Source organism: Aedes aegypti, chromosome 1 (genome assembly GCF_002204515.2).
Source record: "Aedes aegypti strain LVP_AGWG chromosome 1, AaegL5.0 Primary Assembly, whole genome shotgun sequence".
Classification (NCBI taxonomy): Eukaryota; Metazoa; Arthropoda; class Insecta; order Diptera; family Culicidae; genus Aedes; species Aedes aegypti.
This window is the reverse complement of record NC_035107.1, coordinates 224,366,891-224,391,670: the sequence shown is the minus strand read 5'-3', so window position 1 is coordinate 224,391,670 and position 24,780 is coordinate 224,366,891. Positions and strand designations below refer to the sequence as shown.

The 24,780-nt window shown below is 38.5% G+C and overlaps 1 protein-coding gene across 1 annotated transcript; it reads left to right on the top strand.

The window, feature by feature from the left end:
- Positions 1–848: 848 nt before the first annotated feature.
- Positions 849–20,757, top strand: LOC5564605 (puff-specific protein Bx42). Its single transcript, XM_001648903.2, has 2 exons — positions 849–2,322; positions 20,264–20,757. Exons 1-2 carry the CDS (start codon positions 1,023–1,025, stop codon positions 20,620–20,622), a joined length of 1,659 nt encoding a protein of 552 aa, XP_001648953.1. The 5' UTR covers positions 849–1,022; the 3' UTR covers positions 20,623–20,757.
- The last annotated feature ends 4,023 nt before the right edge of the window (positions 20,758–24,780 follow it).

The following is a 24,780-nucleotide window of genomic DNA, read 5'->3' as shown; positions in this document are numbered from 1 at the left end:
AGAAGACGATCGAACCAGTGACCATATTCGAAGACAACCGTGGATGTATCGGTATGGCCAAGAACGTAGAGAGCAAGAGAGTGAAGCATATAGACATCAAGCATCATTTTCTGCGAGATCTTGTTGCTGCTGGGAAGTTGCTAGTCGAACCGATTGCGAGCGTAAACCAACTAGCTGACTTCTTCACAAAGGCCTTGGACGTTGGACGATTTGAGGAACTTCGGAAGAAGCTAGGAGTGTCCCAACGAGAGGGGGTGTAAACGTAGTAGCCGTTGGTTTACTGACGTGAGCGTCCGCACATTTTTTTCAACCCCATTCCACATCAAGACACCGAAGTGTACAGACCGTTTCCTGTTAATAAACTTGTTCGTTATTGTTAGAACCCGTGTCCTGGTCATTTCTCCCAGCCCTGTCCGCCTCAGATTCCATCAGGCTTCATCAGCGTCGGCCGGCGTCTATGGGCACAAATGAAAAGGGCTGCACAGCTTTTGGTGAAATAAAAGCCTCATTTCCTTTGACTCGTTTTTTTAGCAGGATTTTTTGCTAAAATGATAGTAATGAATATTCATAGCTATAAATCAGTTTATCCATCGACTTTCTGAACGATAAAACAACATACATTGCTTAAATTCATAATTTAAATTTGATTTATTATTCGACAAAACAAGATTGCATTTTTCTCATTGTTTACTTTTTGGAGATGAGGCCTTTTGAATTGTTAGTCTTGATTTCTGAGTGTTCACGGCAGTGTAACTCTTGAAACATTTCAATTGAATTCGACGGGGAGCCCGACCCTATTTGTTCCGTCCGTTGGACTTGTCGGTACAACGGCCGAACCCACGCAAGTCGAAAACACAAAGCTGTCAAAATCAATCACACGAAGTCAGTCGATCGACATTTTCTTTTCCTCCATTTGGCACACAAAAGAAAAAGTGGTTCTGCGTCGCGAGAGTTATTTCGATCTTCCGTCGTCTTCTCGGAATAAGTGGATTGCAGTGCGTGAAGTTTAAAGGCGACAGAAAATGTCGCTGTCCAGTATCCTCCCAGCTCCGGCGAATCCCATCTGGGATCGCGACGACGAACGTAAACATGTCGCCAAAGGAACTCCTTCGATGGGTGCCCTGGTTAGTGCCAAGATAGCTGCTCCGCCTTATGGTCAACGGAAAGGGTGGGTTCCCCGGACGGAGGCTGATTTCGGGGATGGTGGTGCCTTCCCGGAGATTCACGTTGCGCAGTATCCGCTCGGGTTGGGCGCTCCCGGAAATGCGAACAAAAAATCGAATGCTTTGGCCGTCCAGCTGGATCAGAGTGGCAAGGTCAAGTATGATGCCATTGCCAGGCAGGGCCACTCCAAGGACAAGATCGTGTATTCCAATATCAATCAGCTGCTGCCGGCGGAAGTTCTGGCCGAGGATGCGGAGGAGTTGCGAATGCCAGACCAGGAAGCAATTGATGAAATCACGGAGAACACCCGAAAGGCCCTGGAAAAGCTAACCAATCAGAAGATAGTGTCCGCCATGCCGGTGAGGGCTGCGGAGAAGCAAGCCCCAGCTCAATACATTCGATACACACCTTCACAGCAAGGGGATGCCTTCAATTCCGGGGCCAAGCAGCGGGTTATCCGGATGGTGGAAGCTCAGGTCGATCCGATGGAACCACCGCGGTTCCGTATCAATAAGAAGATTCCACGAGGGCCTCCGTCGCCCCCTGCTCCAGTTCTGCACTCCCCAACCAGGAAGGTAACGGTCAAGGAACAACGCGAATGGAAGGTTCCCCCATGCATTTCCAACTGGAAGAACGCCAAGGGTTACACGATTCCGCTGGACAAACGTCTAGCCGCCGATGGTCGGGGCCTTCAGCAGGTCCACATCAACGAGAAGTTCGCAAAGATGGCCGAAGCTCTGTACATAGCCGATCGTAAAGCTCGGGAGGCGGTCGAAGCTCGTGCCCAACTGGAGAAGAAATTGGCCCAGAAGGAGAAGGAGAAGAAGGAAGACATGCTGCGGCAGATGGCCCAGCGTGCCCGTGAGGAACGTGCCGGAATTCGTCATCCAGGGGAAATGGCCGGCGGAAGTGGAAGCGCTGGTGGTGATCCAAGCCTCATTCCCGCCGATTTACGGGAACGGGATGAGATTCGAGCTGAGCGCCATCGAGAGCGCGCTCGGGACAGGAATCTGGCCAGGGCGGCTCCCGACAAGCGGTCCAAGCTCCAACGGGAACGGGAGCGCGACATTTCCGAACAGATTGCGCTGGGAATGCCGGCCAAGTCTTCGGTCGGAGGCGAGGCGCAGTTCGATCAGCGGCTGTTCAACACTTCCAAGGGTAAGATGGGTTTCCGGGAATCGCATCCAGGGTTGATAGCAGGTCTCTTTTTATGGACTTGCTCATTATTTTAATAAGAGAGAAGAGACTTTAAGGAATTCTTCTAGTGATTACTCCACAGATTTGTACTGGAATGCTTTCCGGAATACTCCTCCCAATTAGGGTTACAATTTTGCTGAGTTTTAAAATCATGGCATGTTAATCCTAATGCTAACTCCCACAATTTTTAACGACTCTAGGGGGGATAGGCAAAACTTTTCCTGCATTCAAATACTTATAACTTTAAAAAAAAAAGATGACGGTAAATTTGGTCTAGTTTTAGTGATTTGCTTGGCCACTGGAGACCGGAAATGTTATGACCAAATCACATTTTCTGCTGCTTCTATTTCTGTGCGGTGTGAAGTTTTATAGATGTTAACAATTTCCTAGATGCTAGAATCAATTGAAAATTGAATGCCAACGGAAGCATTAAGAATCGTTGGAAATCTTCTGAAATATGGCAGGGCTGGTAGCGAATCACTTTTTAGTGACTTGGTCACTTTTTTCGAACAGCTTACTAAAAAGTCACTATTGTCGTGATCTAAAAAAGCTTGGTCAGCTCTATAAACTCAAACTGTAAGAAATAGATCTTCGTTAGTATAAGGACGATCTTAAAGATATTTGGAAAGTGTCAAGAAGTATAGGGATTCCTGGCTATCTTTCTAAAAGAATGTACGTGAATGTTCCGCAACTGAAATATTGTTTTTATCTTCTTCTTGGCATTAACGTCCTCACGGGGATAGAGCCTGCTTCTCAGCTTAGTGTTCTTTTGAGCACTTCCACAGTTAATAACTGAGAGCTTTCATTGCCAAAGTTACCATTTTCGCATTCGTATATTGTGCGGCAGGTACGGTGATACTCTATGTCCAGGGAAGTCAAGGGAATTTCCATTACAAAAAGATCCTGGACCGACCGGGATTTGAACCCAGGCACCTTCAGCATGGCTTTGCTTTGTAGCCGCGGACTCTAACCGCTCGGCTAAGGAAGGCCCAATACTTTTAATGTATACTTTCACATGTATGCCCAATTTTTATTAAACATAGTGATGTATGTTGTTGTGTATGTATAAATGTATAAATTGTTCAGAAAGGTGCACCATTTCTCTTTCGCTCTTCAACAAAACTTAAAAGCAATGGTGCCATTACCTGTCAACTTTGACAAGTACTGGCACCGTGTTTTCAGTTTTTCCGAAGGAGGGGAAAGAAAACGATTTTCTGATGACTGGGGCTACCCCGAATGGAATAAAGACGTTCGTAGTTTCATGTTATACGTCTCCGATCTAATTAGTTATATTACGTAAATTCGTCGAAATAAAAAGGTACTATTCTGAACACTAAAATGATACGCCCTTCTTTACGCCATGTCTAAAAAATACAAATGACTTGTTAAATTTTGCACAAAATAGTGATGCACCCTTCTTTCAGTCTTATCCTGTTGATGATATAGACGAAATCAATACAGAGTCAGAATTAGGGCGAATGAGAAGACTAATACATTCTCAGTAAAATTGGTTTGAAATTTAGCAGATGTAATTTTAATTCTATATTATGTTTCCGATCGATTAAATCGCACGGTGCATTTTTGATGGATCCTTACAATATTAGGTACTTTTGTAGCAAAACATTTAATTTATTTGCATATTATGAGTAACATGTTAAAATAAATAAAATTAATCATGTGCCATTCATCAAAATTTAGAGCTGTTGCGCCTCTCGGTCTTCTTCAGTTTGACAACAGCGATTGCGCCTTTTGACCTCGTCCTTCTGGTTTGACTATCATCAGCTTCGCCGTTCTGCTACGCTCTCTCACAAGAACCTTTATCACTATCGCCCTTCTGCACACTCAGTTTGGAATGCGCCCTCTTGCCACGCTCAATCTCAAATGGGCCCGGTTACCGCAGGGGGGGAAGATGGGCGAAATTGACATCAAAGTTCGTTTCGAAAGGTAATTTCAAATGCGTCTTTATGTTTGAATATTTTCTTTTATATAGAAAAACTACTCCTGTAAATTTCAGTTCGATCGGAGAAAATCAATACAGACTCTATATGCAAGGGGGTTTTGGTACTCGCAAAATGGCTCAAATTCAAACATTATCCCGAAAAATTTTTTTTTCGAAAATTTTTGAAACGGCATATTTGGATTACACCTCAAATGAAAGCCCATGAGTTGCCCTACAAAACGTCATATTTAGATTTTTGACCTAGTTCGGTTGGCAAGAAAAATATCGATTTGAAAATCACTAAAATTTTTATGAAAAACTCATTTTTTCGATTTGAAGTACTTTTAAAATCCATATACCATACCAAACTTGAAGTTTATATAACGTAGAGTAATCATGACAAATTTCAACTTAATCCGTGCACTTTTACTAAAGTTATATCAGTTTTTTGTGATTTTGCAAGTTTAGTGACATGAAATCATTGGGGGTCATTTTGTCCCACTTCCCCCTAATATAACAATCAAAAATTTTGCAAAACATCTTCTTTTATATAGAAAAACAATCCCTGAAAATTTCAGCCTGATCGAAGAACATCAATACAACTTCCCTTGGAAAGGGGGTTGCGGTTCTCGCGAACTGGCTCTTATGCAATAACGTTTACCAAATACAGTCAACTTTCGTTCGTTGCACTAAGCCTGTAGCCCACTTAGTGAAAGACTTTCACTAACCGGGCTGAGTATTGAGCTGTCAAACAACCAAGAACAAAAGAAACTCAGAACTACCAACATTGATAAATTGCGTCTTATGTCAGAAAATGACGTTTGACTTCGTTTTAGGTGGGCTATAGCCCACTTAACGGGAGCCCAATTAAAACGAAGCCCATCTAAAGATAGTGCAACGAACGAAATTCGACTGTACTCATGTGCTCTAAAATGAAAAAAAGTATTATATTTATGCCTTGTCAGTCAAAATCGACAACTTTCTTAGGGGTCGTCCATAAATGACGTAGCATTTTAGGGGGGAGGGGGGTATTCACGGATTTGTGACGATGTGTGACGAGGGGGAGGGAGCGATCCCAACTAGTGGACTTAGCTTTTTGAATAATTTTGGTAAAAAGAGTAGCACTGAAAAAACTGACAAACAGATTTATTTTCTATCAATTTTCTTTGTCCGATTTTTCAAAATTGGGTTATGAAATGTTGATTTAACTCCAAAACAGGTTGAAAACTTCTAAGAAATCTCAATTTTCCTGATAAATACAATCAAACAGATTTTATGAATCTTTATATAGTTATGTGAATATTATATTGTATTCATGTCTAAACTATTTTATTTATAAACGAACAAATTGAAAGCTTAATAAGTTAAGTAAAAATCAATGCTTTATCGACTTGGAAAATATTATTTTACCATTTACTAGACATAGAATCAATTGTTTTTGGCTTTATTCATATTTTCTGTTGAAGCCTTAATTCTTCAAAAGAATACAATATGCCTATTTAGGCAAATATTAACGTTATTATAGTAAAACACGTAAAACAAGAATTATATTCAGTGCGTTAAATGTTGCAGGAGATCTCCACTCAGTTCATAAAGGTGGTTGCATAAAAATAGCTAATTTTTGAAATATTCCAAATATTACAATTGTTATTTTTTATCTATCTGGCCACTGTTTCCTGAATAGATTTGAATTTAGAGAATAATGACGAAGATCCATTCCAAATTAAACTATTTTGTTGATCATATTCACTGAAATCTGTTTCTCAACCATGAACAATTTAAAAAATGCCTATTATATAACAAAGATTCTGTTCAATATATTATAAAAATTTATGAACCCTAACTGAGTGCTGTTAGCTTTATCAATCCGAGCAAGATTTTCAGCTTTTTTTTCTACATTTTCAGCTGTAAACTGTTTATGTTTTAACAACAGCAAAAGTACTACAAATTAAATTATTGGGAATCAAAATTATGTAACTTTAACTGGAAATATGCTTGTTTAAACTATTTTCCAAAGGATTTTTTAGCGTTACGAGATATCAAGCTATCAATCGTTAGATCATCCTGATGTTTCAGTGTTTGATATCAATTAATCTCTATATTTGTGTACTGCCCATAACTGCATAACAGTCACATTCGACATAGTGCGCATCGTACCTTCGTGCTGTGCGTACATGAATTCTCTCGGCTCTTGGAAGTTTTCTTAAAAACTACCTAAAGCAATAAAACAGTACTTTTCAGTGCTACATAAACAGTACTTTTCAGTGCTGAAATTAAAAACGGTACTTTTCAGTGCTACTAAAACAGTACTTTTCAGTACTATTTTCTACTATTGATCCCTTTACGATCCTTGTTTGGACCCGTGCCTTCGAATTTTCGTTGGACCCGTTGGCGAAAGCTAGCGGTGGTAATCCTTCTTGGACACCGTCTTGGGAAAAAAAACCTCTCGAAGGTCACGTCTTCTTTCGTTTATTAATTAAACATGGTATCAACAACAAACAAAAGGAAGGGTGAATCTCTGAATTCACTACTTCCTTCCAAAAAAGTGGGATTTAAAACTGTCACTACACGTGGCAAGAATGGAAGAAAGGACGTTTCCCCGGATTGCGAACTTTCTTCCAAGGGTGAAATGAGTAATTGTATCGAAATGAGCAATCAGTTCGAGGCTCTAGACAAATTTTCCGAGCACCAAATCGAAGCAGCCTCTAGCCCAGGCTCTTTGATTCAAGTGAGGAAGCAAAGAGTGCCGCCTATCGTGGTCAGTTGTTCCGAATTTGGTGGATTTAGGCAGGAGATCTTGAACTCCATTAGGGGAATCAAGGTTTCCTTCCAAATCGCAAAGAAAGGATACTGTCGCGTTTTGCCGGAAACTCTTAAAGATCACGAACTTCTTCTCAAACATCTTGAAGAGAAGAAGCACAATTTTTTTACTTATGACGACAAAACTGAACCTTTGTTCAAGGTTGTCTTGAAAGGTCTCAAGTGACTATAACTCGCCTGAAGAAATCAAAAATGGAATAATTGATTTACTTGGATTTTCCCCAGTCCAAGTAATCATTATGAAAAAGAGAACCCAATCTGGCATTGTTCGGAAAGGGCTTTCTCAAGAATTTTATTTAGTTCACTTTAACAAAAAAGAACTAAATAATATTAAAGCTTTAGAAAAAGCAAAACTTTTGTTTGATGTCCGTGTGACATGGGAACATTTCCAGAAACCTGGAGGAAATTACCAAAACCCCACTCAGTGCCGTCGGTGCCAAAAGTGGGGTCATGGTTCAAAAAATTGTCGCATGGATGCTAAATGCATGATTTGCGGAGGTTCTTCTCACACCAAGGACGTCTGTCCAGTGAAGGAAGATACCACCAAGTTCATATGCTCTAATTGCGGGGCTAATCATAAGTCCAATTTTTGGAATTGCCCTTCACGCAAAAGAGTCGTTGAGGCTCGTGCCAGGCAGATGAAAGATAATATCCGTTACGATAACGGTCGTTTCCGGAATTTCCCTGGTAGAATATCGAACAGATGGCCGTAGCGGTAAACGCGCAGCTATTCAGCAAGACCAAGCTGAGGGTCGTGGGTTCGAATCCCACCAGTCGAGGATCTTTTCGGGTTGGAAATTTTCTCGACTTCCCAGGGCATAGAGTATCTTCGTACCTGCCACACAATATACGCATGCAAAAATGGTCATTGGCAAAGTAAGCTCTCAGTTAATAACTGTGGAAGTGCTCATAAGAACACTAAGCTGAGAAGCAGGCTCTGTCCCAGTGGGGACGTAACGCCAGAAAGAAGAAGAAGAGAAGAAGAAGAATATCGAACAATACTCATTTTTCAGTTAACGATCGCTTGATCATGAATCATACCCATCAGGTAGATCATAATCATGTTCATTCACAAACTAATTTTAATCCGTCGGGTAGCCGTTCGAATCTTTCAATTCCGAATGTATCTACCCACGGAAAATCCTTTGCCGATATCGTAGCAAGAAATTTGAACTCCTCCCCTGTTCGTACTATGAGTACCCATTTTATAACACCAAGTAACACCGAAAACATTTTTCTATTCAACAGATAGTAAATGATGTTGTATAAGTGTATTATATGCGAATACCGTGGCAGCTTGTGTGATGGTTAAGTCTTAAATTAGTATTCTCAAAACATAATATGTCCAAACATTGAATCAAAGATTGACAAGCTATCTACGTAAAATTAAAGCTTCTTGAACGTTTATATAACTTCATTTGTTTTGTATTCTTTCTTCTAAATATTAATCACAAATAAGCTCTAGAGATGTATTTAAAAATAGTTGTCAGCAAAATCCAAACATCATCTTGAAGCTACATTGTCATGACCGATTTTTTCTTTTCGACCTTCGCAATTGTTGTTTACTCCCGTCTTCCAATGTTCACTTCATAAACGATCTTGCGGTCACAATTGAAGCTTATCATCAGCTGGTAAAAACTCCACAGTTGATAGAACACTCTGCATCTTTTTGAAGCATTCTAATGAATAATGACCTGCTGGAGTTTTAACGTTTGGCCGGAACTGTTGGATGCTGACATATTGAACCAGGCTGAGTGTGAATGGAAGTTCTAGTGACTGTTGCTTGACGGCTAGCGTGAACATTTTTCCGGAAACCCCGACATTTAATTGATATACCGTCGTTGGGGGTGACAATGGGTCAAAAAGGGACATGTGCGATTTATTTTTTGAATAACTATCGCAATTTAACTCCAATAAACTTCAAATTTGGTGTGTATGTACTGTGATGGTACATTAACAACTGTTCAAAAAATTAAAGACAAATATTTATTCACAGCGGCACCACAAGTGAATGAAAAATGACCCAATCTCACCCCATAGAGGGGGTGACATTGGGTCACTGTAATTAAAATAACTTGTTTTTGAGAATATGATTTCAAAACCATTCACAACTGAAAAATATTGATAAAAAACGATGCAAACAAGACAAAAAGATATCTAAGATGTTTCACAAGTATGATAAACCCACTTAAAAGAAAAATTATACAGAAAATTGAAGAGCTATGGGAAAAAATATGTAAACCCAACATTTATTGTCAAGTTTACATACATTTTCTTGGTTTTCCCTCAAATTGTCTTCAAAGTCTCATCCCCATTGCTATAAAGCCCATTCAGTTTCCCCAAAGGTGTACTGAAACAGTGATTATTTTAAACCTTCGCAAATAGTTAAATTTCGGTGCAAAATTCCACGATCAATAAATTTCAGGCAGAAGTTGACGTCATAATCCCAGTATTTCAGCGATCCAACTGATTTGTACTTCCGTGAGATGTTCCTATAATATGAAAACACTGATAGATAATCAAATTTAGAAAAAAAAACACCCTTTTGATAAAAAAAATTACGATGTTGCTGCGCACGAAACACAATTGCTGGTTTGAGAAGTTGTCAAAATGCGTTGTATTGTTATTCAATGCACGAAATACTCAAGTAGACTTGTTTGATGTTTCAGAGATGCTGTATATAGAAAGAATAAACACATCTTAATGAAAAAAGAGAACACCCGGCACCGTAAAATGTCAAAAAAGTGGACTTGGAATTTCATTTACTATCGTTCTTGCTTGACCCAATCTCACCCCCATTTTCAATGTTTTAGGCATCGTACCGAAAAAAATGATTTTTTTTTGTGGGAAAATCTAACAGATTCCGGAAAATACGTGTGATGTGTAATGAAAAGACTTTCAACATTCTACTAATACAACGATAGAGGCTGGAGTACACGCGTGATACTTTGTACAGGAGAAATTTAATGTTGTAAATTTTATCTAGTTTCAACATGCAAGTTTATTGATGTAGTAAACTTAAACGACTATTTCTAAAAATGTATATTGTTATGAATTATGTGTAATAATATGTTCCCTAACATAGGATTTATTAATTTTAGTAATATCAGCGTTATTAGCTGAAATATTTCACTAAACATATTTTTCCGTTTTGACCCAATCTCACCCCCTAGACCCATTGTCACCCCCATCGACGGTACAGGTGTTTTGCTTTAGTCGCACTTTTTCAGTTTGTCTCACATTCAAAGATAGAACTTAGCTTCAATCATGTTTTTTCTGCAGCCGCATCACTATGGTCCATTTATTTCCCAGCAGTCCGCCAGCAGCCTTGTTAAGTGTTTAGTTTCATTTATTTTTTCTGAAAGCTGCAAATCCATCTATGGCTTGCTTGATTATTCGCGCTCTCAATGCATTAAAAAATACGAGTTACTGCAATGATTGCGTCCGTCAACATAACTGCAATATTTACAAACAAATATTATTTTGATGTTATGGTTGATTTCGGTTCGTTGTAAAGTATGCCCTAATTTAGTTATTTTTGTGTTATAACAACAATCGTAATACATAATAATAGCCTATTTGAGAGAAAATTTCAAACATGCTCATAAGGTATATTATTATATATTATAAGCTCTTTTATAAACGCCGAATTAGATAGTTGTCAGGACATAAATAGAGCGTTATGATAACAAATATTCAAATTAAAGCTGGACTAATAGAGTTAGAAAATACATACTACACTACTGGCTAAATATATTAACCTATGGCAGCAAAAACTTGAGGTAATGGATTCGCATCCTCGGTGATCTTGATAAGAGACATTATTATAAATATAATGTAACAGGGCAATTTTCGATTATTAGTTATTTTTATTACTTCGGATTTATATCGTACGATGAACCAGTATCTATTTATTGAAAAATAAATATGTGCTGGTAATATAAGCTGTCTAAATATTTTTCAATGGCACTGTAAGCTCGTGCCATATTGTTTTCTTTGTAAACCAAATCAAATATTACGAAAAAAAAACTATAATTCTGAAGGTTTTTTTTTAATTACTTCACTGTCGCATGCATTATGTGAGGGTGAAACGAAAAATTGCACCATGTATCTTAAGCCGCATTGAAAATATGACTCTCAATGCTGATTATAACGCATTTGCCCAACGTTTCTGTGATTTGACATATTTATGAGGATCATTGATTTCATCACTTGAAATTTTCGTTTGGGTTTCAGTAGCCATATAAATTCCAAACATTTTGTTTGACAATTTTCTAGAGTTCACTATGCTAGGCATGTTGTTGGGTTCGTTCTAGCTTATGAACATACAAAGTTTGAAATACAAATGTTTTCTGTAAGTTCAATCACTTGCAAATAACTCTATTTCAACTAATATAGCTTGCCGTTATACAATTGTATTTTTCAAGTCATATCACTTGAAATGACCTCGATACCAACAAAAGCAAGTGGTTGAAATATGCTTGTCTTTTGTGAGTATTTATTGCTAACAAAAAAACTATATTATAACTAATAAATTTTCTCATTTCAACCGTTGCTTCAATTATGTTGGAAGTACGTTAATAAATTGTGCATCGCACATTTATTTTAGTTCTATGAGTTTGTGTATCTTTATGCAAGATGTTATATATGCCGCCATGTTTTGCGCTTTTTTAGCTATACAAGTGCTTGATATTAAGTCAATAATACAAGAAAAATACAATCGAATATGTTTAGAACGTGAATTTTGAACTTTTATATAGCAAGCTGTGTTACTTGGGTTCGTCTTGCCATCAAGTAGGCTGTTGAAAAACGTCTTGGGCAAAATGGAGGTTCCGTTCATTCCTGTTTTATCAACTTTCCAGTTAAATATCCTTTGCTTTTTATATACACAAACACGTCGGAACACTTCAGGAACATAACTATGTAAGAATTTTTAAATTCCGATATCCTGTTCTCAAGCCATTTCGTGACATACAAACACCACTCAATTTTTATTTATATAGAAGATAGATTGGAATGCTCGTTCTCTGAATGGTAAAGAGGACGAGCTGTTTAATTTTCTTACGGTTAATAACGTGCATATAGCAGTTATTACCGAAACGTATTTAAAACCTGGATCTAAACTCAAAAGAGATCCTAACTTTTTTGTTTATCGTAATGATCGACTTGATGGGGCATGTGGGGGAGTTGCAATCATCATTCATAGGCGTATAGAACATCAACTGTTTTCGTCATTTGAAACTAAAGTTTTTGAAACTTTAGGTGTTTCTGTTGAAACACAGTTTGGTAAATATACTTTCATAGCTGCCTATTTGCCTTTTCAATGCTCTGGACAGCAAAGCTCCAAACTGACTTGCGAAAATTGACTCGCAATAAGTCAAATTTTTTTGTCATTGGTGACTTTAATGCCAAACATCGGTCATGGAATAATTCTCAAAGTAATTCCAACGGCAGAATTTTATTTGATGAGTGCTCTTCAGGATATTTCTCAATTCAATACCCTGATAGCCCTACATGTTTTTCCTCTTCTAGAAATCCATCTACGATTGATTTGGTCTTAACCGACTCTAGTCATCTTTGTAGCCAACTGATTACTCATGCTGATTTTGATTCTGATCATGTCCCTGTTACATTTCAAATATCCCAAGAAGCGATTCTCAATCCTATCAACTCCACTTTCAATTATTTTCGAGCCGACTGGAATAAATATGAAACATTTATTGACTCTTATCTTGATGTTAATATTCCTTTACAAACAATATATAATATTGACAATGCTCTTGAAACTTTAACAAATTCCATTGTTGAAGCCAGGAGTATTGCAATTCCAAAATGTGAAGTAAAATTTGAATCCGTGATTATAGACGATGATCTTAAACTTTTGATCCGTCTTAGAAACGTGAGGAGAAGGCAATTTCAACGCACTCGCGATGCTATGGCAAGATTTGCAGAAAGAAATCAAGAAACGTTTTTCACAATTAAGAAACAAAAATTTTGAAAATAAGATCTCTCAATTGGACCCTGCCTCTAAGCCCTTTTGGAAATTATCTAAAATTTTGAAAAAAAAAACTCAGAAGCCAATACCGGCATTGAAAGAGGAAAACAAATTATTACTAACTAATTGCGAAAATGCTCAAAAACTTGCTATGCAGTTTGAAAGTGCGCATAATTTTAATTTAGGACTTACTGGCCCAATTGAAAATCAAGTTACTCAGGACTTCAAAAATATTCTCAATCAAGAGAACGTTTTCGAAAATTCCTGGGCGACTGATTTGGAAGAAGTGAGAACTATTATTAAAAAATTCAAAAACATGAAAGCTCCTGGCGATGATGGAATTTTCTACATCCTCATCAAGAAACTTCCAGAAAGTAGCTTATCATTTTTATTTGATATATTTAACAAATGTTTCAATTAGCATATTTTCCTGACAAATGGAAAAATGCTAAGTTGTTCCAATTTTAAAACCAGACAAAAATCCTGCAGAAGCTTCTAGCTATCGTCCAATCAGTTTGCTTTCCTCCATCAGTAAACTTTTTGAAAAGGTCATTTTGAACAGAATGATGGCCCACATCAATGAAAATTCAATTTTTGCCAATGAACAGTTCGGATTCCGCCATGGACATTCGACTACTCATCAACTTTTACGTGTAACAAATTTAATCCGTTCCAACAAATCTGAAGGCTATTCTTGCTCTTCTAGACATAGAAAACGCATTCGACAGTGTTTGGCATGAAGGTTTGATTGTAAAATAAAAAAAAGCTTTAATTTTCCAACATACATTGTTAGAATAATTCAAAGTTATGTGTCAAATCGTACACTTCAGGTTTATTATCAGAACTCCAGGTCTGAAAGACTTCCTGTAAGAGCTGGTGTTCCCCAAAGCAGCATTTTGGGACCAATATTATACAATATTTTCACATCTGACTTACCTGAGTTACCTCAGGGATGTCAAAAATCCCTGTTTGCGGATGACACAGGCCTCTCCGCCAAAGGACGAAGCTTGCGTGTCATCTGTAGTCGATTGCAAAAAAGTTTGGATATTTTTTCTTCATACTTGCAAAAATGGAAGATTTCTCCTAATGCTTCCAAAACTCAACTAATAATATTCCCACATAAACCAAAAGCTCTTTATTTGAAACCTTCAAGTAGACATGTTGTCACGATGAGAGAGGTTCCAATAAATTGGTCAGATGAAGTTAAGTATCTAGGGCTCATGCTAGATAAGAATTTAATTTAATGCTAGATAAGAATGCTACGAGGGGGGAGGGGGTGTAAAAAATCAGTGAAAAAGACTACGTCATTTATGGACGGCCCCTTAGGGTGTTCATACTGCCCCGTTTCCCGTTAAACGGTGTATATAAAGCTAGCATTACTGTGTATGTACAATTAAAGTTGATTTAAAGTCGGAAAGGGTCCCACTAGAGCCATATTGAAGTTATAGTTTGCATTGAATTTTTGCACGTATATTATATGGAAAATACATCATACAAAATTAGGTGGATTTTTTTTTTCATAATTTGTCCATCTTTACCACGTAATGAGTTAAGGGGACACGGGAGACCGTGTTATTTTCCCTATCTTTCGTCTCACTCTAACAATAATCATCAAAACTTTGTGAAAGCAAATCTCGAGTTTTAGTGAACCGATGAAGCTGAAAATTTATCGAGTTGTGCACTACATATACAGAATCGTAGTGATACATTTTCGCATCGATATATGGAGTGGTTCTTGGGATTTGCTTCTTGAAATGGATAGGGTGATTATGATGACGTCCCGTGCGGCCTTAATTAATTTAATTTGAAGTGTTTAGAATATTAGTTTGTCCCGAGATAAATATAAACAATATAGTAAAGAAGAGAAATTGCGCCATTGCTAGTACAAGCTGTGTTAATAAGATAATTATTTTTGCTAAGTCATGTACCCAAAATATCCCGACCTGACAGTTAAAGTGAAACAAAACATAAGACTACAAACGACAACAATATTTACCCCCTGAGGAAGACACAATTCCCGTGTCGAAACGTCGGGCAAATAAATAAGCCGTTGTAAAAATTAAGACTGCGTAGCCGAAAAACATAATTGAATATAACAATATTATTCTGAGATATTTTATCACTATTAATCAGCCTGGACAAGTTCTCAATTAAGCACGAGATTGCTTCAAATTCCAAGAGCTGGCATCTCGCCATTTAGTATTCCGACAAGTTGGAAATGCTACAAATTGTTTGCGCCCTTGCTGTTAACACTAGCTAGCATTCATCAGCTCCATCCTATTTAACAATATATTTAATCGTTTGATTTGTACTAACTTGCTACGTAGAAATGGGACACAGTGCATCTTCACCTCAAATTCCGCGTAATTCAGTATTAAGCTCAGTTTTTCACTGCTAGTATAGGTTAGAGAACGACACTTTTGTAGGACATTCTAATAAATGGAGAAATTATTGGTTGAATTCTTGAAGATATTCTAATTTTGGAATCTTGGCAGAAACCGTAGGCAAATCAACGGAAGAATCACAGGATAGATTTCTGGAATACTTACAACTTTCTCGGAAACATTCTGAAGTAATCTTTGGAAGAATTTTAGATTGAATCCTTTAAAACAGGCCTGCCCAACCTTTTTGAACCGCGGGCCAAATCGCAGAAACAATTTTGTGTCGCGGGCCACATTTATAAACACACAAATATTTGCATGAAATCTGACAAAAGTTAGTAAATAAAGTTCATAAAATCTGACAAAAATCAGAGAATGAAATAAAATTAACTTGAAGAAATCGAATAAAAGATTATTACTGCAAAGCGTTCTGCTGGATATTATGAAAGTCCTTTCAAAAATGTTAGAACAATCTAGTCCAGAATATTTTGATGAATCTACCTCAGAAATTTTGGTTCCTGTGAGAATACTCTGGATTTTATAAAAATCATAATCTGAATTCTGCTAGAATGTGACCTAGTATTGTTAGCAGAATGTCCGGGATTTCACAAGAATCATGCCTAGGACTCCTTTAGAATCTCACTCAATAGTTATTTTAGAATGCAACCTACAAATCTTTGAGAATGCTAAAAAGTATTTATTAAAACCTATTCAAAATTGTATTGTAAATTTGTTTAGGGTTCTGGCAAAGTATTACATAGCGTAATATTGTAATTTTGCCCAGAATTTTTGAAAATTATGTGTTGAATGCGATGAAAATTCTGTCGAGAAGTCTATGGATCGCTGAACAAAATTCAGTGAAAATCTTGCCAATGTTGTCGCACCGCCACCAAACCAGATCGCGCCAGTGAGACTCGCGACGCGCCTCAACTCACCGCATTTTGAAATCAGTTTTTTAGTGTGGCGCGGCTAAAATATTAACGTCCCATAAAAAAATATAAAATTTCCATAAAAAATGCAAAATTTGCCAGTAAAGAAACAAGGGTAAAATCAACAGAAAAGTTAAAAATTTCCATAAAAAAATAAAAAAGTGCATAGAAAAAACAAAATTTTCCATAAATAAAAAAATTTTGAGCAATAAATAGATTCAAAAGTGCAGTAGAATCGACAATAATATCACTAAAAAATATCGAATTTTCCATTTAAAAACCTCAAAATGTCCCTATTTTCTTCACAAAAAGCAATAAATAATTATAAATTTTCCACAAAAAAAAGCCAAAATTTGCAATAAATAAATAATAATTCGCCCACAATAAATCAAAAATTTCCATTCAAAAAATCAAAGATAGCAATAGCAGTAAATGCAAAGTTGCAATAAACAAACCCAACTGAGCAATTCAAAATGACAATCAATACATGAAAATGTTGTAGAAAATTCCAATATTTAAGTAAAACTTTCCATAAAAATAACGTAATTTTCCAATAATGAGTAATAATGTGTGTAATGGATTTCATAAATTTTCAGTCAAACTGAAGCATTGTTTTCACAATTGGAGCTAATTAGTCGTCGTATGTAAATGTAGTAATTCCATTTTAGAGTTCGATAATTAATTACGTAAGAATTTAGGGGAGAGGAGAGTGGGGAGATTGGCCGGGTTTGAAAAAAACAATTGCTTGCCATATAGAATAAATTAATGTTTCATACAAAAAATCATACATGGAGGGGAGGCGAGGCTTCGAAAAATCACAAAAAAAAAATGTTTTTTAATACACCTTATCGTTAGGCGTTACAATTTTAATTATTTCGGCAAAGTTGAAATAAAACATGAAGTGGGTGATGAGGTACAAAAGTAGCGTTACAGCATGCTTAACCATATTTGTAGTACTGAGACAACCCATTACATCTAAAAATGAACCTATTAGAAGATACTTTAAAAAGCGTTATGTTCGTATGCGAATAAAAAAAAATATTTAGGAAAAAACTCATCAAACGAAGTATACACATTTCTGCAACTGCTGTGGGCAGTTACTTTACTGTTGCTTAGTTTGTAAACACCAGTTCCCTGGCTGGTGGGGCATGAGAGCATAAGCTTCTACCATCAATGTAGTTGGACATAACCCAAGCAGTGACATAAGTGTTCCTAATATTGGAAGATTAGATATCCCATGTTCCATGTTTCATTTCAACTTTGCCGAAATAAGTAAAATTGTAGCGCCTAACGATCGGGTGTATTAAAAAACATTTTTTTGTGATTTTTCGAAACCTCGCCTCCCCTCCATGTATGATTTTTTGTATGAAACATTATTTTTTTCTATATGGCAAGAAATATTTTTTTAAACCCGGCCAATCTCCCCGCTCTCCCCTCCCCTAAATTCTTACGTAATTAATTATCGAACTCTAAAATGCAATTTCTACATCTACATACAGTATTGGACAAAACATTTGCAACTTTTTCGATTTTCCATACAAAATGACCAACTTTGGTAAGTTATATCTCAGTTATTTATGGACCGATTCGAATGAAACTTTTACAGAACATCAGATGTAACTTGAATTTTAACATATATTTTTGAATAATTTTTCCAATCACGAGTTTATAAGTAATAACGATTTGACTAAAGTATAATTTTCGACGAAAAATCAAAACTTTTTATCTCAAAATCTGATAGCCTTACACAAAAACTGTCTTCAGCAAACTTATTCATTTCGTCAAAATTTACAACTTTGCTGAACATACGATGAAGCTATTCCTTAAATATGTTAAGTTATGTCAATTATGAAAAATCGTCAAAAAATTCACTTTAGTATAACCGTTACTGCTTTTCAACTTGTGATTGGAAAAATCACTCAAACATATATGTTAAAGTTCAAGTTATGCCTGATATTCTGTGAAAATTTCATTCAAATCGGACCATTAATAACTGAGACATAGTTTATCAAAGTTGGTCATTTTGTATGGAAAATCGAAAAAGTTGCAAATGTTTTGTCCAATACTGTATGTACGACGACTAACTAGCTCCAATTGTGAAAACAATGCTTCAGTTTGACTGAAAATTTATGAAATCCATTATACACATTATTACTCATTATTGGAAAATTACGTTATTTTTATGGAAAGTTTTACTTAAATATTGGAATTTTCTACAAAATTGTCATGTATTGATTGTCATTTTGAATTGCTCAGTTGGGTTTGTTTATTGCAACTTTGCATTTACTGCTATTGCTATCTTTGATTTTTTAATGGATATTTTTGATTTATTGTGGGCGAATTATTATTTATTTATTGCAAATTTTGGCTCTTTTTGTGGATAATTTATAATTATTTATTGCTTTTTGTGAAGAAAATAGGGACATTTTGAGGTTTTTAAATGGAAAATTTGATATTTTTTAGTGAGATTATTGTCGATTCTACTGCACTTTTGAATCTATTTATTGCTCAAATTTTTTTTTTATGGAAAATTTTGTTTTTTCTATGCTTTTTTTTATTTTTTTATGGAAATTTTTAACTTTTCTGTTGATTTTACCCTTGTTTCTTTACTGGCAAATTTTGCATTTTTTATGGAAATTTTATATTTTTTTATGGATCGATTAATTGTCTGCCGTGTGGCGCTGCATTCCTGCGATTTTTATGAACACAGCGCACTATTCACATATTACCTGCGGCGCACGGGGCCCGAGAAATAAATGTTGGTCTTGATTTCTACCGGATACATAATATTATACGTGAAAGTTGTTTGCAGAATTTTTAACAAATCCTGTTCAACATTTTGTTGAAAGCCTGTATTTTTTATAATCCTGTGAGAGATTCTGTGTGATTTACTCCCAGGTGTTGGTAAAATTTATTTCCAAGAAGCCTATGATTCAGTTAAATAATGTATAACATTTAGCCTTTTTTTCACTTATCTCGTTTATTTGGCAGGCTCGGGCGCCATAGGGCATAACAGAACCGAATTTAGCCTTTTGTCCATAAGATTTGTTCAGGCTGCAATTAATGTTAACGGAAGTCATGGTTGATACATTGTCGACCCAGAATTTGAGATTTAGAATTTGAATCATTCATAAAATTGAGTATCTTCAAAGAATTAATAATAAAACAAAGCAGTTTAAATAATTACCAAGCTAAAATATAAGGTACAAACTAAATTGGAAGTTAAATAGTCTTGATATATTCTAACATCGGATTGATACAATAGTCAACGGGCCAAATATGAGAAGAATCTTCGATCCCTCCGCGGGCCGCACAAAATGAGGTCGCGGGCCGGATGCGGCCCGCGGGCCGTACGTTGGGCAGCCCTGCTTTAAAATATCTAAAACGAACTTTTGTGAAGAATTCTTGAGGAAGCCCGTAATAAATCATTAAATGAAATCCTGAAGAAATCTCCGAAGTACTATCTGAAAGAAAATCATGAAAAAAAACAACAGTAATACTATAGAATTAATACTTAAGAGGAAAATAACCATCATCGTTCCACAAAATTTTCAAAACCAGTTTTTTTGCTCAAAACCGAAGCAATGTTTGTGAAAATCTATCATTGCATTGCTCTTGCTATCTGAAATGCAGTTATAATTTTTCATAAGCATATCTTTGAACGAAAAAACTGGCTTTTCATTTTTGATAATTGCTAATGATTGAATGATAGATTCTTGAGCCTTAATGTCACGAGGAATTCCCAAAAATAATCTTAGAGAATTGTCTGATTATATTCTATGTGGAATCAAACTTAAGTTGTCATCAGCCCTAAAATCGTCAATGATTTCTCTTTCAGGTATGGACTCCGGCTACGGGGATGACGAGGCGTACAACGTGTACGACAAACCGTGGCGCGATGCTGGAACCCTGGGAACGCATCTGTACCGGCCGAGCAAGGCACTGGATAACGATAACTATGGTGCGGACTTGGATCAGATTATGAACACCCAGCGATTCGTACCGGATAAGGAGTTCAGCGGAACGGACCGTTCGGCACAGGCAGCCCGCCAGGGACCGGTGCAGTTTGAGAAGGAGGAGGATCCGTTCGGTTTGGATCAGTTCTTGAACATGGCCAAGAAGGCTCCGAAGCGCAAGGAGGACGCCATGGCCGGTAGCAGCAATCGCGACAAGGACCGCAAGAAGAGACGCGATTGAAGAGGTTTGATTTTGTTTCTATATCTTTAGGTTCATCTACTATTTAGGTTCTTGTCCATTTCTCGTAAAAATGTAACAATTGAATGTATTTTCCACTCAGGAAAATAAATATGAAACACTTAGCTAATACCACTAGTTCGCATGAGTTATGGTTTGTAGATATCACCTTCCTTATGTCCTAATGATACGCCTGTATATGGGCAATGGCCATGGTGCGATCTTCGTTCGTAACTAATTTCTAGTGTTACAACATGGGCCGAACTACAAAAATGTCAAGTTACACCCACTAAATGCATTCATTTGGACCCCATAAGCCGTCAACGCTAAGGGGAGCTTAAAGCTTGTATGGAGAAATCAGAGTCTATGAATGGAGAGTTGCGCGAAGAGACTTCTTTGAATGGTTGTTCTTCTTCGTCTTCGAAAATAGCCCCTATCTGTTTTGCTGGTCTGTTCGATAGGTAGACGGTTTGACAGTTCGATAGGTAGATTTGGTTTCACTCTTCGCGCAACTCTCCATTCATAAACTCTGGGAGAAATCAGTTCGATGCAAATATCAACATTAACCATTTCACGATTTCACCCTTGGAAGAAAGCGCGTCCTTTCTTCCATTTTTCCCACGTTTAGTGACAGTTTTATATTTCACTTTTTTGGGAGGAAGTTGTGAATTCAGAGATTCATCCTTCCTTTTGTTTGTAGTTGCAACCGTGTTTAGTGAATAAACGAAAGAAGACGTGACCTTCGAAAGGTTTTTTTTTTCAAGACGGTATCCGAGAAGGTATCCGCCACCGCTAGCGCATGACGGCTCACCAAAGTAGCATGTCCGCAAGAACTTGAAACTATTGAGAACCAGAGCTACAGGTCCAAAGCCCTGAAAAAGGTGGATGGTTGTGATGGCTATGACCGTGGTCATCATGTAAAGAAAAAGCGGACGATGCTGTATCGTGTCAGCACCGAGGAGGCAGTCCCTCTAGTACGATGTAGGTAGCGCAACCCTGGTTAGGTTGCCTATCGAAGACTCTTCACCAACCAAGGAAGGCAAAAGTAGAACAAACGGATTGATTTTACGGCAACAGACCCGGCAACGAATAAAGGACAACGATTGGAAAGTTGGATCTTGGAACGTGAGAACTTTGAATGAACCCGCGCATGTTGGGCTCCTGGCTCGTGAACTGCGGAATATCGGCGTGAACGTGGCAGCTATCCAGGAAATACGATGGCCGAGAACCGGAGAACGCGAATTCCGAGCGGTGGACCCCATCGCCAACACTTCATTCAAGTACCACATCTACTACAGCGGTGGCGACAGAGCAGAACGTGGAGTTGGCTTCATAGTGATTGGGAAGCAGATGAAGCGAATTATTCGGTGGAAACCGATAAGCGACCGAATCTGTGTATTGAGAATGAAGGGCAAGTTTTTCAACTACAGCCTGATCAGCATATATGCGCCAACGAACGATAAGCCCGGTGACATGAAGGATGAGTTCTATGAGAGCCTGGATAAGGCATACGGAGAGTGCCCAAAACAAGACGTCAAGATAGTCATCGGCGACGCAAATGCGCAGATCGCGAAAGAAGATTTCTTCCGACCCGTCATTGGAATGGAAAGCCTTCATTCCGTTACCAATGATAATGGCCTGCGGCTAGTAACCTTCGCTGCTGCTAGAGGGATGGCAATCAGCAGTACATACTTCGCGCAAAAGAATATCCGCAAACACACCTGGCGACACCCGAGTGGCGATGCCTGCTCCCAAATAGACCACGTGCTGGTTGATGGGCGACATTTCTCAGATGTCATTGATGTCAGGACCTTCCGAGGCCCTAATATCGACTCGGATCATTATCTCGTTGTAGCTGAAATTCGGGCGCGGTTATCCAGCGTCACGAGTTCCGCAACACACAGAACGCTGCGCTTCAATATACAACGCTTGTCGACTGATGGGGTAGCTGCGCAGTACCGTCAGCAACCAGACGAGCAGTTGGGAAGAGTCAGCGTTGCTGGAGACGTCGACAGCCTGTGGGACCCTATCCACGAAGCTGTGACAACAACGGCGCGGGAAGTGATTGGCACTGGTCAACGACGAAGACGAAACGACTGGTTCGATGAAGAGTGCCAGAGGGTGACAGACATGAAGAATGTCGCCAGAAACCGTATGCTTGTGGCCGTTACCCGAAAGAAAAGGCAGCACGAAGCAAGTGTGGTAGCTGACGATCAAGAAAGCATGAACCGGAATGATATTCGGAGATTTTATGCAACGGTCAATGGTGCGCGGCACAATACCGTACCAGTGCTCGCCATGTGCAATGACCGAGAAGGGAATTTGCTGACCAATAAAACGGCGGTGGCTGCCAGGTTGAAGGAGCATTTTCAGCAATTGTTAAACGGTTAGAATGGATATGTAGCGAGGAACAGGATGAACATAGATGATGACGATCAAGCTGTGGATCCACCGACCATAGGAGAGATTAAAAAGGCTATCAGCGAGCTGAAGAACTGTAAGGCTTCTGGGAAGGACGAGATCCCGGTCGAGCTTCTCAAGCATGGAAGCGAGCAGCTTTACCAGTCGATCCACCGAGCACTTCTGAAGGTATAGGAGGACGAAGAATTGCCCACCGGCTGGTTGGATGGCCTCATCCGCCCTATCTACAAGAAAGGGCACAGACTGGAGTGTGCGAATTACAGAGGAATTACCCTGCTGAATTCGGTGTACAAAATTCTGTCGCGCATCCTGTTTAACAGACTGAGACCGCTCGAGGAGTCCTTCGTCGGCGAATACCAAGCTGGTTTTCGTGAGGGCCGTTCGACAACGGACCAGATGTTTAGCTTGCGAATGATCCTAGCCAAATTCCGGGAGTATAACTTGCAGACTCACCATCTGTTTATTGATTTCAAGGCGGCGTACGACTCAGTGAAAAGAAATTAGCTTTGGCAAATAATGTCTGAAAATGGTTTTCCGGCGAAACTAATTAGGCTGATACGTGCTACGCTGGATGGTTCGAAATCAAGTGTTCGGATCGCAGACGAGGTGTCAACCTCGTTCGTGACGTTAGACGGATTGAAGCAGGGAGACGCACTTTCGAATTTACTGTTCAACATTGCACTCGAGGGTGCTATTAGGAGATCTGGCGTGCAGAGAAATGGCACTATTATCACAAGTTCGCACATGCTCCTTGGCTTTGCGGACGATATAGACCTAATTGGAATCGATCGCAGGTCAGTGGAAGAGGCCTTCGTGCCTCTGAAGAGGGAGACAGCGAGGATAGGCCTGACCATCAATTCTACCAATACGAAGTACATGGTTGCAGGTAGAGATAGAGTCAGGCATGGTGGTGTAGGTGCTGAGGTAGTATTTGAAAGCGAAGTGAAAAGACGTGTTGCGACTGCGAATAGGGCCTTTTACGGACTACGTAATTAGCTTAGGTCCCGCAGCTTACAAACAGAAACAAAATTCGCCCTGTATAAAACATTGATTCTTCCGGTGGCTCTCTACGGGCACGAAGCGTGGACGTTGACGGAGTCAGACCGGAAAGCTCTCGGTGTTTTCGAATGTAAAGTGCTGCGGACAATACTCGGTGGGAAACTCGAAAATGGTGTGTGGCGCAGACGCATGAATCACGAGATGCATCAAGTGTACAAAGATGCGAATATTATCAATCGTGTAAAATACGGCAAACTTCAGTGGGCTGGTCACGTAGTGCGAATGTCGGATGAAAGAATTGCGAAAATAATATTCAGCAGAGAACCAGGTAGAGGTCTGCGGTTTCGGGGAAGACCATGAATACGCTTGCTGTACGCAGTGGAAGAGGACCTGGCGACCCTAAACGTTCGGGGCAACTGGAGAAGTTTCGCCCAAGACCGACGAATATGGAGCTCTACAATACGCCCGGCAATGGCGTGATGCTACGCTGTAGCCATCAAGGTATCAAGGTAGGTATCCGAGAACGATTACCACCGATAGCTTTCACTAACGGTTCCAACGAAAAATCGAAGGTACGGGTCCTAACAAGCAGAGGCGTCGCGTGCTCAAATAAGCCACTTGTGCAACAACAAGAAAAATATATTTTATAATTGGGTAAATAACGCCTATGTAAACGGTAAACTGGTGATTAACTGGATTTTGCACGTTTCAGCTACAAAACATATCAGAAATAACAAAATG

Bases quoted from the DNA above. Each gene is read 5' to 3' on its own strand.
- LOC5564605 (XM_001648903.2), top strand. From the start codon at position 1,023: ATGTCGCTGTCCAGTATCCTCCCAGCTCCGGCGAATCCCATCTGGGAT. The intron at 2,323-20,263 runs GTAAGATGGGTT...TTTCTCTTTCAG, and splicing joins GCTGTTCAACACTTCCAAGG to GTATGGACTCCGGCTACGGG.